Below are 18,530 nucleotides of genomic sequence, written 5' to 3'. Positions count from 1 at the left end.
GTAAAAATGTAAGCCTATTGATTTGCAAAATTGAAAAATGTTCTATGTTTCGTGTTTCGCCGTATTTGCTCAGATTAATTCTTTCCCTGATATTTAAGTGCTTTTACTTCCTAAAATCTACAAGTTCAAGACTAGATTATCTTGTTAATAATTTCTTAGACCACATTGCTTTTCCATTTGCGAAAAATTGATTGAAGAAAAAACGGGTTTAATTTCTATAAAGCAGTGAACAAAAATAAAATGTATAAACTGCACTTTAACTAAAAAATAAAAAAAAAATAAAAATACTCCAAATATTTCGGCCCCACGTCCGGGAGCCTTTCTCAGCGGAAAAAAAGAAAAAAAAAAAACCGACAATTTAAGACTTTTTTTTAAGACATCATAAATAAAATGCCACAACAAATAAAACACCACAAAAAAATATAAACAATAAAATAAATAAGAAACAAACTCACATTATAAAACAAAACTCCTGCACTGACGGTAATAACTTTAGAATAAAACTAAAGCAATTGTATATAATGAAACTTTCCTCTGCCATATTCGGTGTATAAATGGGAATCTATTAAAAATGAAAATTATAAATACTTGCAACAAAACAAAAGCAGGTCACCCAACCCCAAATCCAATTAAAATCTTACAGGTTAATGAAAAAAAAGTTATGAATTATAAATTGAATGGATTTTTCCATTTGCTATTTTAGCTGCCGTCCGTTGACTTCTTACAGTATTGACCTTGCTTTGACTTTCGAATGGATAAGTTAATAATCATAACTTTAACTTTTTCGAATTGTATCAAATTTGAAATAAGGTCGCTAACTAAATGTGGAAAATAATCACAAAATAATGTTTCACGATCTGTGACAATGCTTTAACTTACCCTGTATCTTTATTTAGACAGCGCTGTTGTACTGCCTATCATCTTTGTTTGGCTTTATGTGGCCTGCTGATATCAATGCTATTTATTACTATAAATGGGTAAACTTACAAACAAATCAATTTAATAAACAACTATACAGAATATTTCAATAAATCACGTATATTAAAGGTCTACTGCAACAAATAAAAACTTACAGAGTCAAAATCCATTCAAAATTACGAGCAAATTAATAGCGGTTACCCGGGGCTATTAGAATAGAGCTAGGTTCAATTATTAGATTAAGCATCCTATGCTGGGCGTGGGGGTTGGGAGAATGTACTGTAGCAATAGTTGTGAATATGGCTGAAAAAGGCCGAGTGTATACGGCATTTACCTTCGCTCACCCGAAAGTTTGTTTACACTTTCACTTTTACTGTGGTTACTGTTTGTTTTTACTGTTACTGTTTCAACAGTTTTACTGTTTCACTTTTACAGCTGTCGTTTGCGGCAGCTCATTGCTGACATTTTTAGTAAAAGTCAAATACCGGCACTATATATTTATGACTGCTTAATGTGATTTTATTTTTTATGATGTGTTGTGTATTGTTTTTAAACTCGCCAAGTAGTGTGTTTGTTAAATGGTAACTTTTCTTCACTAACGCTTGAATAGCACCTACTTCAATAGTAACCCCTCTTGCCCCCCCCCCCCCCGCAACAACAAAAATACTGTAGCTACGCGCGTGGTTTTCACCAAACTTTTCATAAGAAAACTGGGTATTCGCTAGTGACACAACTAGGCCCATCTTTCAAAGAAACTCATCTATATCATTAATATAAAGAGTAAAAAGTTTTGGTGACGACGCCCATCCCTAATGGATCCTTCTACGGTTCTCTGAATGGCATAGAAGCCCATTTTTTGAAAAAAAATAATAGCAAAAAATAAAGTCATTTTTAATATTTTAATTAACAAAATGAAAAAAAAAATCTGGGTTGTCCTTTTTAATGAGGTCACAAAATAAAAGGGACCTATCAATACTATCATATTGTTATTTAGTGTCTAGAAAAGCGATATAAAGCTTACCTATTCCCCTGCAAAAGGTTTCCAATAAAGGCCTAGAGTATAGATACACGGTATGTAGCTGAGTACCCCTTTCAGCATCCTCCTTGTATCTTACTGACAATATTTTCAGCATCCTACTCTAACATGTAAAACTTTTACCAAAAACTAATTAATTGTTGGCACTAAGTCAATGGCGTATCTAATATTTTTTTGGGTGGGGGAGGGAGGTTACAATTTTCTTATGAAACACTCGTGAAAGTTTTGTTTACACGCATTTTGTTACGTTTTTACGAATCGGCCAATGATTTCAGGGGAAGGATCCCAACTCCGCCTCCCCCCTAGATAAGGCCTTGCGCTAGATTATTAGGACTATAATCATTATGTATGGTCAGAGCTCTTCAATAACGGCACTATAATTGACTTTATAGGAAACTAGAACCGCAAATAAACAAAGTGAGCAGAACTGGCAAGAGGGGGTCAATTAATTTTGTATTTATTGTTCACGGGATTCCATCCATACCTGGAAAAAGCCATCCATGGTGGCTCTTCATACTTTGTTTCAGTCCCCTCTCTGGCATCTCCTATTAGCTGGTGAAAATGCTAAGGGAGTAGAAGTTGGGTGACCACTGCATTGATCGGCTTGCTATGTACTTATGGATAGATGGTTGTCAGGCAAGCTCAGTCTTTGTGATTCTGAAGATTTCAAGCAGTTCCTGTGAACGATCTAAGAATAAGGATCTACTCGGACCAAAAGTAACCAAAAAAAAGGAATTATATACAATTAATGTTTTTATGCCAAGGGTTTTTTATGCTGACTCGAGATAAGGACAATTTAGTTTTATTGGCTAAAACCTACAGAACGCAATTTAGCCAAAACGAAACCAACTGAAAAGAAAGTTCTACGGGTAGATGGGTGTCATGCAAGCTCAGTCTCTGTGATTCTGAAGATTTCAAGCAGTTCCTGTTAACGAACTGAAAGTAAGGATCTACTCGGACCAAAAGTAACCAAAAAAAAAAAATGAATTTTATGCAATTAATACATTAAAAGAATTAGCTTTTTATGCTGACTTGAGATAAAGAAATTCCTCAATTTTAATGTTGCTCATCGAAAGCTACGAGCCTGAAAAACTTGACCCAATTTAAAAAAAAGGTTGTGGCACGAGAAAGTGGCGTTTAATTTGAGGCACAAAACTGTTATTTCGCCCCAAAGAGAACCAGGTTGCTGTCAATCGAAAATTCGGAGGTAGCCAATCGATTTAAAAATATCATAAAACTGTATATTGAGCTTCTCAGTTGTAGAGGTGGCTTATTCATTCCTTTATCACGTAGATAAAGATTAATATTTACATTGGATATTTATTGTGATTGAATTAAAAAAAAAGTTTTTTCAACTGTAAGTGAGGAGCAACATTAAAACTCAAATCGAACAGAAATTACTCTGTATATGAAGGGTTGCCCCTCCTCAATACATTACTCTTTACGCTAAAGCTAATAGCACTTTTAAAAAGGCTTCCTATTCTTATTAAACATCCTCTGTGTTTCAGTTGCTGTTCTTAAAAAAATGGGACAAACAATCAAACTTCAGCGTAAAGTGCAAGGTATTGAGGAGAGGGCAACCCTTCGTATACAGAATAATTTCTGTTCGTTTTGAGTTTTAATGTTGCTCCTTACTTTCAGTTAAATAAACTTGTTTTTTTTTTATTTAATTTCCGTTCGTTTATCAAAAAATGCAGGTAAATCTGGATCACCCTCCACCAAATACACCCCTCCCCTGACGGGAAACTCCTCCGTGAAAACTTCATCCAACGTAAAGTACACCCAACCCCCGTCAAGTTCCCCCCAGACAGTTGTATCCTCAGTAGTGGGAGCTTTGCGCATGCCATGACGCCCTAGCAACCAGATGATGTTACAGTCTGATCACTCTCAAGGAAATGAAGATACAAATTACCCCGTGTCTCGCCAACAATGCACTCCATAGCCACAGGACAAATTATTTTTACTTATTAAATTTCTGTCTCTTCGAACGCACCTCTCTTGTTCTGCTTTAAGAAATATTCCCATTCTTAACCCAATAAAGATATCCTGTGAAAGATATAGAAAAACTTTTGTCCCATCTACAACACCTTAAATAAGTGAACCCCCTCTTTTTTTACCTTACCACTGTTTCATGTATTCTGCAGATTTAGAACTTTCTTTTCAGTTGGTTTCGTTTTGGCTAAATTGTGTTCTGTGGGTTTTAGCCATAAGACTAAATTGTCCCTGTATAATTAAGTTTATTCCCGTTGAATTTGGGAATTTCCATAATTTTTGACATCTGATTAATTTTTTCTGACTTATCTTAGCTCTTTTTTTTTGTGTACAGGGTGACCCAAAAAGATGCGTACTCATATTTTTTATGACAAAAAGTCAATTTTTTAACGAATGTCTTTTCTGTTGCAGGACGTGAAAGGCGAACCTATGGATGAACCTATGGTCGCCCCAAAAAATGTCTTCAACAAATCAGCAGAAGATATTCTCCATGGAGACCTATTTTGCGACAAAATCATGCCAGAATGTACAGATTCAATTTCGAAAACGTTTCGAAAAACGAAAACGTTTTTCCTGCCGGATTAAGTGCCTCCTGTGGCTTTAGAACACAAATCCACTACAGTCCCATGGTCTCTGAACTATGTAACCCAACTATTAATCGTTGATTTTGGTTGAAAGTTGTGACAACGGAAACGTTTTCGAAATTGAATGTACGCTGGTATGATATTGTCGCAAAAAAGGTCTCCAGGGAAAATATCTTCTGCTGATTCGTCCAAGACATTTTTGGGCAACTATAGCTGCAAAAGATCATCCATAGGTTCACCTTTCAAGTCCTGCAACAGAAAAAACATTCGTAAAAAAATTGATTTTTTATCAAATAGAATATGGGTACGCATCTTTTTGGGTCGCCCTGTACTTTTTAATTCTAACTTTCTTTTTAAAATTCTATTTACGGAAAAGTTGATTTTTAGTTACCATATATACATGGCCAAAAGAACGAATTCGCTGCCGGGAATTGGGAGATGTGGACCATAAAAAATTGCATATGACAGTTGAATAGGATTAGAATAATTATTTCCTTCTTCCATGAACCTACTTCAGTTGAACTCAGTCAGCAATGGGCTCTACTTTCGGCCGGAATTTTAGGGCCAGGGTGACGTACTGTCATTCGTAACCAAAACAGAATCTGCAGTTTTGTAGGTAAATTCATCAAACCTTTTTGCCTTATGTCAGAAGTTAGTGATAGGGGACATAGCTACTCTGAGTAAAAAAGTTTTTTTTAATCTCTTTAAAAAAAACGGATTTATTTTCTTTGTATTTCATTCGCTGCATAAAGTAAAACCATTACGGGTATTACGAAAAATTGACATATAAAGAAGTCTTATTAAATGAACATATTTGCAAATATGTATATTTATTCATCTCTAAAAATAGCAATGACATGTTATTACAAAAAACAAGAAAAAAACACAAACAAATAAGAAAATTATAGAAATTACTAAGCGGAATGGTCTGAACTTTAACAGAACAATTAAGTAAAACAAAAAAAATACAAATTACAAATCTTGAATATATTCAAGTTAGTGAAAATTTCTTCTTTTTTTAAATTTCCTTGCAATAAGCATCTCAAGATGACTCTATTGCTAGCATGCGAGGAAATCTATTATGCTACGAGCAAAAATCCGACGGTATGATGAGAGGAAAAGTTGTTTGAAGAGTTTGAAGACTTCAAAAGCTAGTGAAAAACCCTGGGAATTTTTGTAATCCAAATTTCCTGAAATATGCTGGTCTCTAACCTATACACTTTGATTTATAAATTATAATTTATAGATTTCATAATTATAGATTTTGTCTTATATACTTAGGGAAAAAAAAAACCAATTTTGCTGTTTTTAAGAGTGAAAGTCTTTCGAAATTGTTTCCCATTTCAGGCACTTAAATTTGATTTTTAACTACAGCTATGGAACGGCTTTGATGCGAATATTTTGTTAATTTACACAATTTTGTGGCTTTCAAATATTTTTACATAGACAAAACCTTGGATCAGAAATTCATTAGCCAAGTTAATTATCCGAATCAAGTATATTGTTATATATTCTAATTAATGTTTATTTTATTCTTTTATTGTCGAGGCTGGGATTTTATTTCTGTTTTTGTGGATCAATTTCTGCTATCTAAACTCATAAAGCACTATAAAAAAAATAATAAATAAAAAAAGAACACTCAAATAGTAAGCCTGATCAAGCAATACAATAGAGAATCATTATAAACAAACAATTCTGACTTTGTATATTTATTTAATAAGGATATTGTTATTCAGGAAAAGTAAACCATATTCATCCTGAAATAAATTTCTTTTAGTCTTTATATAGGCAAATTTGTATCATTACTTTTTAAAATAGGATGATAAAATTACTTAAGAAACTAAAAAAACACAAAAAATTATTAAACAGCGAAATTGTATTCTTTGTTAATTATTTTTAATTACTTGCGAAAATAAAGAAAAAAATCAATGAGGATCTAGCTATTGTTGTTAAAATCAGCTTCAGTTCCTGTACGCAGTACTTGGTTCCTGTTCAAATTGTCTTCAAGAGAAAAGTTCTTCAAACATACATCAAGTTTAAAGGGTTCTTTATCTATATACACCCCTTGGTACCCATTCAAATGGTCTAATTGAAAAAAAAAATACTTTAGACATATATCGCATTTAAAGTTTCTCACCGGTATGAATTCTTCGATGCCTATTTAAGTTGCTTAATGAAGAAAAGCATTTCTTACATACATTGCATTTATATGGTTTTTCACCAGAATGTATTCTTTGATGCGCATTCAAGCTGCTCGATTGAGAAAACCTCTTCTGACATATATCACATCTAAACGGTTTCTCACCAGTGTGTATTCTTTGATGCCTATAAAGGTGGCTTAAATCAGAAAAAGATTTTTCACATATATCACATTTATATGGTTTTTCACCAGAATTTATTCTTTGATGCGTATTCAAGGTGCTCGATTGGGAAAAGGTCTCCTGACATACATCGCATTTATATGGTTTCTCACCAGTATGTATTCTTTGATGGGTACTGAAGTGGCTCAAATAAGAAAAGCATTTCTTACATACATCACATTTATATGGTTTCTCACCATTATGTATTCTTTGATGCGCATTCAAGTTGCTCGACCGAGAAAACCTCTTCTGACATATATCACACTTTAACGGTTTCTCACCAGTATGTATTCGTAGGTGGTTATTCAAGCTGTCCTTCCGCGTAAAAGATTTTTCACATTCATCACATTTATATTTTTTGGCTCTATCTATTTTTTTATGCATTCCCAATTTTCTGTGCTTTTTACTGTAGATGTGACTATTCAGATCTGTTTTCTGATTATCTACGCTTTTTACTTCAGACTTCAGTTCAAATGAACCTGAAAAACCACTTGTAGGCAGATACTGTGAAATTGGCGTTTTAACCACAGCAGCTGGGTTTGGGCCTAGGAATTTCGGTTGAATTACGCCATCAGAACTGGACATAGTAGAAGGCATTTTTTCTATAGTAAAGAAAAGTTTCATTAAAAGCAAAAAAAAAATGAAGAAAATTTAAAAAAGTAGCATTACCACAGGTATGAATGAAAGGTGCCTTCAATAAATATTGTATCATTAGCATCCGCAGTGTCTACCACTCGTGAAGTGTGCATATATAAAAGATAGATACTTAACGTTCATATAAAATCCCTTGATCTTCGTTCAGATACTTTCCAGATTAACTACGGAGTACCTCAGGGCTCTGTCCTTGGGCCTGTTTTATTTCTTCTTTTTAGTTGAAATTTGTCAAAATTATTGGGTGCGAAGATTAGAGGTATGACGGATTTATATGTAAGTTATGACAGGTTTTCAACTATTTAAATAAATAACAAATAATTAGGTGATTTGCGTTTAATCCATTGTGGGGAATTTTTTTTTTTTTTGCATATTTATGTTGATGCTGTAGGCTTGTATTTGCTTTGGCTGGATTTATTTTTATTGTATCAGAGCTAAAGTATGTAACACAGTCAGTGCTAGTTTTTATTTTTGTAGTGTAAGTAACATTGTAATATTGTCAGTGCTGTCAGTATGCCACCAGGCATGTGCACTGGTTTGTCATATTTATTTATGTAATTCTTGCAAATAAAAAATTATCTATCTATATAATGATTCATTTAATTTAATTGAGTGATATTTCACACAATAGAATAATTAGAACTAAAATGATGGAAAATCGTATTTCAGGCTTAAATCTTAAGAACTACGAAAATTATAGGAACATAATAAAACACAATAAAATTTTGATCGGTTTCTAATCGATAATTTCTTCTTGGTTCTACTTTAATACTTTTTAGAAACATTCAAGCAAAGAACGAAATTGGAACTTTGAAAAAACATAAAAATACCCCGAGGATGTATGCTAGAATTAGTGGGGGTGGGAGGCAAGAGGTCTCGTTTATGTATCAAAATTTTATTGAAAAAACAATTTCTTTGAACTGAAAGTAAAGAGCAAACGTAAAACTGAAAAAATGTACTTCAAAAAATAATTTTATCGCAACACTATATAACTTGATCATGGAAAACTAACACGAAGGAGAGAAGGCTATTTACATTTATTTTGTTTTATTAAAACTTGAAAATTCAAATCAAGGTATTTTGTTTACAGAACAAGAGGGGGTACTATTTTTCAGGTGACATTTTTTCAAAGTTGTTTAACGAATTTGAATATTTCTTTTTCATTAATTTTTTCTACTTCTAGAAAAGTAATTAAAATGTAGTTTAGAAAAAAATTATAATGATGAAATCAGCTTTTGAAATCAGATTGAATGACTCTTATATTCAATCATTTAAGGTTTATTTAGTATTTCAGGTAAAATCTGGAATTAGCATGCTAAAATGTAAAATGCTCATCGATTTGCCTTTAATCATTCTCTCCAAATTCAAAATTGTTGCCGTCTTGTGAGGATCTAATGCCTGGATACGGCCCAAGCCAGAGAGAATGGGTAACTTATAGAGGGAATATATATATATATCATGAAAAGAGAAAACACCAATGCAACAGCACAAACACACGCAAAAAAAAAAAAAAAAAAAAAAAAAAAAAAGAGAGAAGGAGAAAAGGAAGACTGTTTTCCTAAATTAGTCATTAATATAGACCAGCACTTGAATGAGGCCTCAACCCTACTCATCCATACAATCACATAGGTCAAACAGCATAGCCACACACAATCAACCATAAAGAATAATCCATGGACAGGCAGTCATGTCGTCAATAAGTATAAGTCGTCATTTACCAAACAATAGAAAAAATAATATAGACAAATAATTCAGAGGCAACACCCAACATAAGGGCTCATCAGGAGAATACACTGGCCTATATAGGGTTTCGCCACTCTAAATTCTCTACCCAGCACAGTGTTGTGGCTACCACAGAATATCCATGGCATCCCCGCGTCAGGTATCACCCCCAAAATACATGCCTATGAAAGAAAAAAAAACAGCAAATGTAAAACAACCAAGTAAAACCAAAACAAGCTTATCCTGTTACTATATCCCACCCTTTAGCAACAATAGGTAAACTAAATATTATAAATTTTACCAAATCACAAATATTAACACATTGCAAAAAACCTGAATGAACTAAACAATTATAGAATTCATCTTTACCATGTGGCTAATTTTTAAGAAAATCCGCTCAATTAGAAACACAATTCAAAATTAATGGCGCTGCGACAACATTTCTCGAACCTCCGAAATTAGTTGAAAATTTCTTTAAGTATTTCTAGATAATTCTTTTGATATTTATTTAAAAGTTCGTTATAATGAAAACTAAATTTTTTAAAATGCCAAGTTAATTTATTTGCAGAAAAACCTCTTGATATCAATTTTTGGCTTAAGATTTTACATCTATTTTTAAAATCAATATAATTACTACAAATCCTTGTATAGCGAAGTAACTGTGAGAAAAACGCTGAATATGTGATATTAGAGTGTATATTACTTTCAGGGAATGGGAAACTAATCACTTCAAAATCAAAATCATCCGTTTTATTATACATTTTAAAACTCAATTTATTATTATCACAAATATTAATATTTAAATCTAAGAAATGATCTTCATGACCAGCGCCATGACTAGGCTCAAGAATAAGCTCTGATGGATATATATTTTTAGAAATATCAATGAAATCCTTACAATTTAAGACCAAAATATCATCTAAATATCTTTTATTAATAATTTATTTTATTAAGCTGGAGAAAGAAGTGTCGTTGCTAATACCGATTCTGAGGATATAGCCATTCCTGCCAATGGAGGATGACGAGTTTTCGGTGACTCTCCTTTTTTTTAAGATACGGCTGTTTTTTAAGCTTTATATATATATATATATATATATATATATATATATATATATATATATATATATATATATATATATATATATATATATTATAAACTTATAGAGAGAATAAAGGAAACTTATAAGAGTGGAAATAACTATCAACGCCATACAGTGACTGGCGGCACATGGCGTTGTTCAAGCTTTGTAATGGTTTTTGTTGGGAACTGAGATCAAGCCCTTATTACTATCCTAATTCTATCAATTATACTGCTTAAACTATCTATTATTGTTTTTAAACTAAAAATTTGTCATCAAGAGCTAGACTGTGGGGCAGTGATTCGATTGTAAAGGAAGCAACATTGGCCTTTCAAAAAAAGTTTTTTGGTTAGTGGAATAATAAAAAGGTAATATATAAATTAAATAAGTTGACAAAATGAAAGAATTATAATTAAAGTCCTTTTAAATACCCTTTCCAAATAGAATTGTCACTTGTCTGAAAATATATCAGTCATTCTTATTGCTTTCTTATATCATTATCTTCTTGATATTTGTTTCTTTTCATTTTATTTTGTTCAACTAGTATAAGAAAGCAATATTCCATTCAGCTGAGTCTTGTCAAAAAATTTTTGACCAAATGCAATATCTTGCAACATCAAGTTACAAGATATATAATATTAATATCTATTTTTTTTTATTGCTCCCTTTTTACTTTTCAAATTAATTTGATTCTATACATGGTTAACGCAATCCCAGAATTACCGTATAAAATTCTGACAGGTACAAATGTAAAAATAAAAGAAAAAAAAGTTCAAACTCAATGAAAGGTGCCACGTGAACACCCCAGTTTCATTTTCAAAAATAAAACTGTAAAGAGGGTCGACGAGATTCGTCTACCGAGGATTCATTTCTCCACCGATCTCTCTTGGAATAACCACCTTGATCGGGTGAGAACCTTTCTTTGCAAGAAAGCTCGGAGTTACTCTTCGATGCAAAAACCTTCTTCCATCTAGATCGATTATCCCACTTACAAATCCTGTATCAAACCCACAGCTGAATCTGGATGCTCGCTCTATGCTGGCACCCCAAAACACTATTAGCACCACTCCAGAAGATCCTGAATAGGGCAAACAGGCCGGGCTGCACATCTACATATGACTCACTCCAGACTCCAAATGAAAAGTTTGATGTAGCATCGATGACTGTTTTCTACAAGTACATAAATTCACCTCCCTCAAACGAGCTTTCTCGCGTTGTTTCCCCCTTTGTCCAACCGTCAAGGCGAACGTGACGGCACATAGCTCAATCGAACTATCTAAGGTGGAAAAGCCTAGAATCGAGTTCTTGAGGAAGAGCTTCATTCGGCCTTACACTTCTATCTGGGACGATCTTCCTTTAATGTTATTCCTGCAAATCCCATTTGTTGACTCCTTCAAAAGAAGATTCAAGACATTTAAAACCTCGAATTTTCAAAACGAGGTCATTGAATAGCCTTTAAGTACCAAACGAGGTCATCAGATACCTTTAAGTACCAGGCGCTGTGAAAATAAGAAAAATAAATCCTAGTAACCTAAAATATTTCATATGTAGATTCAGTTAAAAATACCCTAAACAATCCATGAAAGTTTTCTTTTATACCCTTAGCCTTAGTAATAGTGGTAATAACAGCAGAAGTAGAAACTTCGGAAGGGGATCACTAGAGATTGAAAGTTCTAGTGAAAGTTTAACAGTCATAAGTGATTGAAGGGCAACTAGCCACCAACCCACACACCGTTTCTTCTAAGAAAGTCGATCAAAATTTTATTAGAAAAGCTACTGTCAAATTGTTTTGTTATTGCGAAAAGGAATTTTTTGCTATTGTGTATTATTATGTTATTTTTTATTTTTGTTATTGTGAATTTGAACTTTTTTCCCAAATAGATAAAAGCCACCCGGGTGAAGCATTCAGGGAAATTTTGGAGGACTGCTGCACTAAACAACAAGAGCTAAGAGCTCCTATGGCACTTGTGACGAGGTCGGAAGAGCCAAGAGCTCATATGGTATGAGCTCTAGCAAAATTCTAAGAAACAATAGATTGCTTTAAAAGGAAAATCAGAGGCTTAATGCCGGTCGGGATTTAAAATAAGAGCTCTTAGTCACGAGACCCTTCTAAATATGAAAATTCATTAAGATCCGATCACCCACTCGCAAGTTAAAAATACCACAATTTTTCTAATGTTTCCTCTCCCTTTAGCCCCCCGATGTTCGAATCAGGGAAAACAACTTTATCAAGTCAATTTGTACAGCTCCCTGACACACCTACCAATTTTCATCTTCCTAGAACGTACAGAAGCACCAAACTCGCCAAAGCACTGAACCCCACCACCTAATTCCCCCAAAGAGAGCGGATCCAGTCAGGTTACGTCAATCACGTATCTACGACATTTATAAGCATTTTCCAAGATTTCTGGTTTCCCCCTAAAACTCCCCCCAATGGCAACAGATCTGGTCGGGATTTGAAATAAGAGCTCTGAGACATGAGTTCCTTCTAAATATCAAATTTCATTAAGATCCGGTCACCCGTTCTTAAGTTAAAAATACCTCAATTTTTCTAAATTAACAACCCCCAGCTCCCCCAAAGAGAACGGATCCGTACCAATTATGTCAATCTCGTATCTATAACTTGTGCTTATTCTTCCCATCAAGTTTCATCCCGATATCTCCACTCTAAGCGTTTTCCAAGATTTCCGGTTTCCAAGATTTCTGTTTCCCACCTCCAACCCTCTATGTCCCCGGATCTGATTCGAATTGAAAATGGAGTACCTGAGACACAAGATTCTTCTATATATCAAGTTTCATTGAGATCCGATCTCCCATTCGTAAGATACCTCGATTTTCACGTTTTCCAAGAATTCCGGCTTCCCCCTCCAACTCCCTTCAATGTCACCGGATCTGGTCGGGATTTAAATGAGAGTTTTAAAGCACAAGATCCTTCTAGATATCAAATTTCATCGAGATCTGATCACCCGCTCGTAAGTTACAAATACCTCATTTTTTATAATTTTTCCAAATTACTCCCCCCCCCCGCCTCAACTCCACCAAAGAGAGCACATCTGGTCCGGTTATGTCAGACACCTATCTTGGACTTGTGCTTATTCTGTCCACCAAGATTCATCCTGATATCTCCGCTTTAAGAGTTTTCCAAGATTTTCGCCCCCCCCCTCCTAATGACACTGGATCCGGTCGGGATAAAAAATAAGAGATCTGAGTTTTGAGGTCCTTCTAAATATGAAATTTCATTAATATACGATCACTCTTTCACAAGTTTAAAATACCTCATTTTTTCTAATTTTTTAGAATTAACCCTCCCCCCCCCAACTCCCCCAAAGAGAGCAGATCCGTTCTGGTTATATCAATCCCGTATCTAGGACTTGTGCTTATTTTTCCCACCAAGTTTCATCCCGATCCCTCCACTCTAAGCATTTTCCAAGATTTTAGGTTACCCCCCAACTTCCCCTTCACCGGATAAGGTCAAGATTTAATATAAGAGCTCTGAAACATGATATCCTTCCAAGCATCAAATTTCATTAAGATCCGATCACTCCTTCGTAAGTTAAAAATACCTCATTTTTCAAATGTTTCAGAATTAACCCTCACCCCCACTCCCCCAAAGAGAGCGGATCCGTCCCGGTTGTGTCAATCATGTATCTAGGACTTGTGCTTATTTTTCCAGCCAAGTTTCATCCCAATCCCTCCACTCTAAGCGTTTTCCAAGATTTTAGCCCCCCCCCCTCAATTCCTCCCCAATGTCCCCGGATCCAGTCAGGATTAAAAATAAGAGCTCTGAGACACGATATAGATCCAAACTTCAAATTTCATTAAGATCCGATCACTCCTTCGTAAGTTAAAAATACCTCATTTTTCTAATTTGTTCAGAACTAACCCCCCTCCCCCAACTCTTCCAAAGAGAACAGATCCGTTGCGGTTATGTCAGTCACGTATCTAGGACTTGTGCTTATTTTTCCCACCAAGTTTCATCCCGACCCCTCCACTCTAAGCGTTTTCCAAGATTTTAGGTCCCCCCCGCCCTCAATTCCCCTCAATGTCACCGGATCCAGTCAAGATTTTAAATAAGAGCTCTGAGACACGATATCCTTCCAAACTTCAAATTTCATTGAGATCTAATCACTCCTTCGTAAGTTAAAAATACCTAATTTTTTTCTAATTTTTCAGAATTAACCCCTCCCCCTAACTCCCCTAAACAGAGAAAATCCATTCCAGTTATGTCAATAACGTATCTAGGACTTCTGATTATTTTCCCCACCAAGTTTCATCCCGATCCCTCCACTCTAAGCGTTTTCCAAGATTTTAGGTCCCCCCGCCCTCAATTCCCCCCAATGTCACCGGATCCAGTCGAGATTTTAAATAAGAGCTCTGAGACACGATATCCTTCCAAAATTCAAATTTCATTGAGATCCGATCACTCCTTCGTAAATTAAAAATACCTCATTTTTACTAATTTTTCAGAATTAACCCCCCCCCCCCCTTCCCAACTACCCCAAACAGAGCAGATCCATTCCGGTTATGTCAATAACGTATCTAGGACTTCTGCTTATTTTTCCCACCAAGTTTCATCCCGATCCCTCCACTCTAACCGTTTTTCAAGATTTTAGGTTCTCCCCTCCAGCTCCCCCCAATGTCACCAGATCTGGTCGGGATTTAAAATAAGAACTCTGAGACACAATATCCTTCAAAATATCAAATTTCATTAAGATCCCATCACCTTAAAAATTTCCAGTAATGACGAAGGGAATGATCATCTGGCAAAAGGCAATCTATGCAGGATACTACTATTACTACTTCCACCACAACCACTCCTACTATTGCAACTACTATTTCTAAGGTGACTACTACTAGGCCTGAGGATATTAAGGCAAAAATTATAGAAAATGTTGAGGAGAAAGTTGAACTAAATCAAAACACACTACGTGTATACCAGTTATCAAAGGGGCGCATAAGCAATATCTTAGGAACAGCTAAGCTTACAAACTTGAAGCATAAAGAGCAAGATGAGGGCGAGGGGGTGTTCAACTGACCTTAAGGCAATATGTGCATATTAATACTGCTACTACTACTACTTTTTTTGGCAATATGTGTATTGAAAAGAAATTATTAGGTGTATGAGGGAGGACTCACCTCAAACTTTACGCTAAAGTTTGATTTGTTTTTTGTCCCAATTCTTTAAGAAGTTTTGAAAAAAAAATCTGGATTGATGAATATGGTTCATCATGAAAGTAGTATGAAAGCTACTTACAATTCTTTCTTCTGCAGTATTTGTTAAAGCCTGCAAGTATTTTTTAAAGCCTGCAAGTATTTGTTAAAGCCTTCTTCAGTATTTGTTAAAGCCTTCTGCAGTATTTGTTAAAGTATTTGAAGTTTTTAAAGCCACCGTTTGATTGTTCTTCCTGCTTAAGCACTTGTTCTGATTGCGTTTCGTATGCGGGTCATTACTTTGTTTATACCTAATAATAACCTATTATATGCTGCTTCTTATGACCCAACTGAGGATGAGTGGTTTATATCCACTAAGCATTTTCGAATTTAACTGCTTTAAAAGAAGCCAAACTTTTATTCCATCGAGTCATACTTCTGCTTTGGATTTGAAAGCTCCGTTCTGGAAGAAATACTGACAGGCACCGGTTATAAATCAAGACTGGACCAAAACAGAAAAATGCTTAAAGATACGTGGCAATTATCGAGCACAGCCATAAAAGAAATTTATGCTTTTCTTTTGCTCCTTTCAAAGTACTAAAATTAGAAATTTGACCTGAAGCAAAGAAATAAACCATAACCTGACCATAACAGCCCATATTCTGCTCCTTTAAGTAAATAGGTCCTAGTTCATTAGCTAAAGTCCTAGAATAGAATATTATTTTATGTTAAAAATTTCTCTCACAGCATGGTTGCCGAATTTGAATTTTACGTAAAACAAGCGCTAGCAAATATAGATATATATAACATCGAAAAAACTTGCATAAACATAAAAGAGTCAACACTTAATAAAAAAGTCAAAAATGAAAAATAAATAGGTAACAATAAAATTAATGAAAATACATAAAAAATATGACGAGTTAAAACTTAGTTAAAAAGTCAAAAAGAAAAAAATAAATAGAAAACAATAAAATTAATGACTAATTTTCCTGGCTATTATATAACTCACCAAAACTTGGAACAAAACTCTTCCGATATCTTTCATGTTTAGCGGGGATGGGAGTCAGTTTGGGGATTGTATACGGGATGGTCTGTTGCGGGCGGGAAGGTAGAGTTCGGGGATAATGGAACATAATCGAGAAACAACCAGGGTCTTGGTACTGGAACAAAGGCATAGGAGGTGCCTTCTCTCGGCCAATGTGGTGAGCTTGAACTTACCAAGTAGATAATGATATGGAAACTTCCCTTCACCATTTATGATTCTAAGTGCTCGTTTTTGGACATTTTCAATCTTATAAATATGCTCTGAAGAAAGACCGAAATGCCACACTGGATGAGCAAACTAATTGGCCGAATAAAAGAACAATAAAGTTGGAGAAGATCCTTAAGGGGGCAAGAAAACTTTAACAAAAGTTTTAGAAGGGAAACCGAAGGGGAAGCTTGCTTTAGTATATTTTGAACATGGGCATCCCACATCAAGTCAGCAGTGATTGTCACCCCAAGTAGTTTAATGGATGTGACAGGGATTTTGGGAGGAGTGGAGTTTGTGAAAGAAGGGGATGATTTAAAAAATTAATTATCATAACCGACGATTTATTAGCCTTAACTTTCATATTCGACGAAGAAGCCGCCTCTGTGACATCGTCAAGTAATGTCATAGTTGAGTTTTTAATATTTTGTCGACAAACCTCAAGTGCAGACAGGTCATCCACATACTTCCATCGCACTGTGTGGTCAGTCATAAATCTATTAACCATTATAAGGAATAAAATGGGACCCATCAGGGTTCCCTGGGGGAAACAGGAAGATAGGAAGGGGATCAGAATAAACATTTTCATATTTAAGCACTTGAGAACTATTTGTAAAAAACGAGGCAACAATTTTAACTAAACAGGGACTCACTTGATACTCAATCAACAGTTTATTTACAAGGATATTATGGTCAATTAGAAATTTCCTAGTTGGTAGTTCATTGGCCATATTGTCTTTCCAACAAAATTTTATTGAATGCATTTGATTCTATAAAACCCAACCGTGTGAGATATACCTTTATTGTCCAAACATGTGGCTCCCAATTCCTGTGTGTAGTGTTCAAGTTTACAACTTCCGGAAATATCGGGTAGAGCAACCAAAGGAGTATCTTGGCGTTTGGGAGACAAAAGAATATTTGGAACATCAACGAGCTCTTTATTGTCATCTGGTAAAGCGTCTTCAAGTTCTAAAACAAAGTATAAATAATAGAGACATAAACCCAATTCAAAGGTGAGGCTTAACTAAAAAAAAAAAAGCTTTTCCTTTGACCTTCTCAAAGTACTGACATTATAAATTTGACCTGCAGCAAGGAGATCAACGTTAGGACTTAGGACCCTAGGACCTTAGGACCAAGAAAGGGTTGATTTTGTCAACATTGATCCCGTCTTTGATGAGCTGTTCAAAATATATGCATAATTGATTTCATACGAATATGTTCCATGCAAAATTTTGAAATTTCAAGAGTGTTGCCAAATTTAGTGCTGTGGAGCAAACAAAAAATTCTGCTGCAAAATACATGACAAGAAAATACCTATAGTTAACAATTGGTTGTTTAGCCATGAGTGTCTTCATACTGAGGGGTCGGCATCTTTTGCTACCTGGTATACTTATTAGTTGCTTCCAATACATTTGAAGGTGCGGAAACTTTTGTTTCATTTCCGCTAAGGAGAGGCACACGAAACTAAGAATAAATGGCAAGAGTTCGATCATCTTCATTAAGAGGGTAAACTATTCGACAAATTAGTTTACCTTTTATTTGATCAAAAGAAATGAGGTTTTCTTTAAACCGTGGTCATCTTTGGCGATGATAAATTATAACTATTGCAACAACTACATAACTATTTGCACATCTACTAATGATTCCTGAAATACATTATAACTCTATAGCTTTATAAGTTATAACTATATTATAATAGTATAACTATATGACTATTATAATTATATAACTGTTTTTGCATATTCTACTGATTCTTGAAATACATTTTAGGCCAAAATAAATAATTTG

The 18,530-nt window shown here is 34.6% G+C and overlaps 1 protein-coding gene across 3 annotated transcripts in view; it reads right to left on the bottom strand.

Annotated features, from left to right (window-relative positions):
* Positions 1 to 1,568: 1,568 nt before the first annotated feature.
* The window catches only part of LOC136040666 (zinc finger protein 287-like), a 49,718-nt gene continuing 32,756 nt past the window's right edge, over positions 1,569 to 18,530 (bottom strand). The window contains exons 4-6 of one of the 3 annotated variants that reach the window (XM_065724958.1): positions 17,541 to 17,711; positions 6,668 to 7,492; positions 1,569 to 2,631 (exon numbers count right to left, since the gene is read on the bottom strand). In XM_065724958.1, the coding sequence (XP_065581030.1) occupies positions 2,621 to 2,631; positions 6,668 to 7,492; positions 17,541 to 17,711 (1,007 nt within the window). In that variant the 3' untranslated portion in view covers positions 1,569 to 2,620. Of the gene's footprint in view, positions 2,632 to 4,819; positions 7,493 to 17,540; positions 17,712 to 18,530 lie in introns of those variants that run through there. The other 2 variants (XM_065724959.1, XM_065724957.1) reach the window with 2 other exon arrangements.

This window comes from Artemia franciscana, chromosome 21 (genome assembly GCF_032884065.1).
Source record: "Artemia franciscana chromosome 21, ASM3288406v1, whole genome shotgun sequence".
NCBI classification, from domain to species: domain Eukaryota; kingdom Metazoa; phylum Arthropoda; class Branchiopoda; order Anostraca; family Artemiidae; genus Artemia; species Artemia franciscana.
This window is presented reverse-complemented; position numbering and strand designations above follow the sequence as displayed.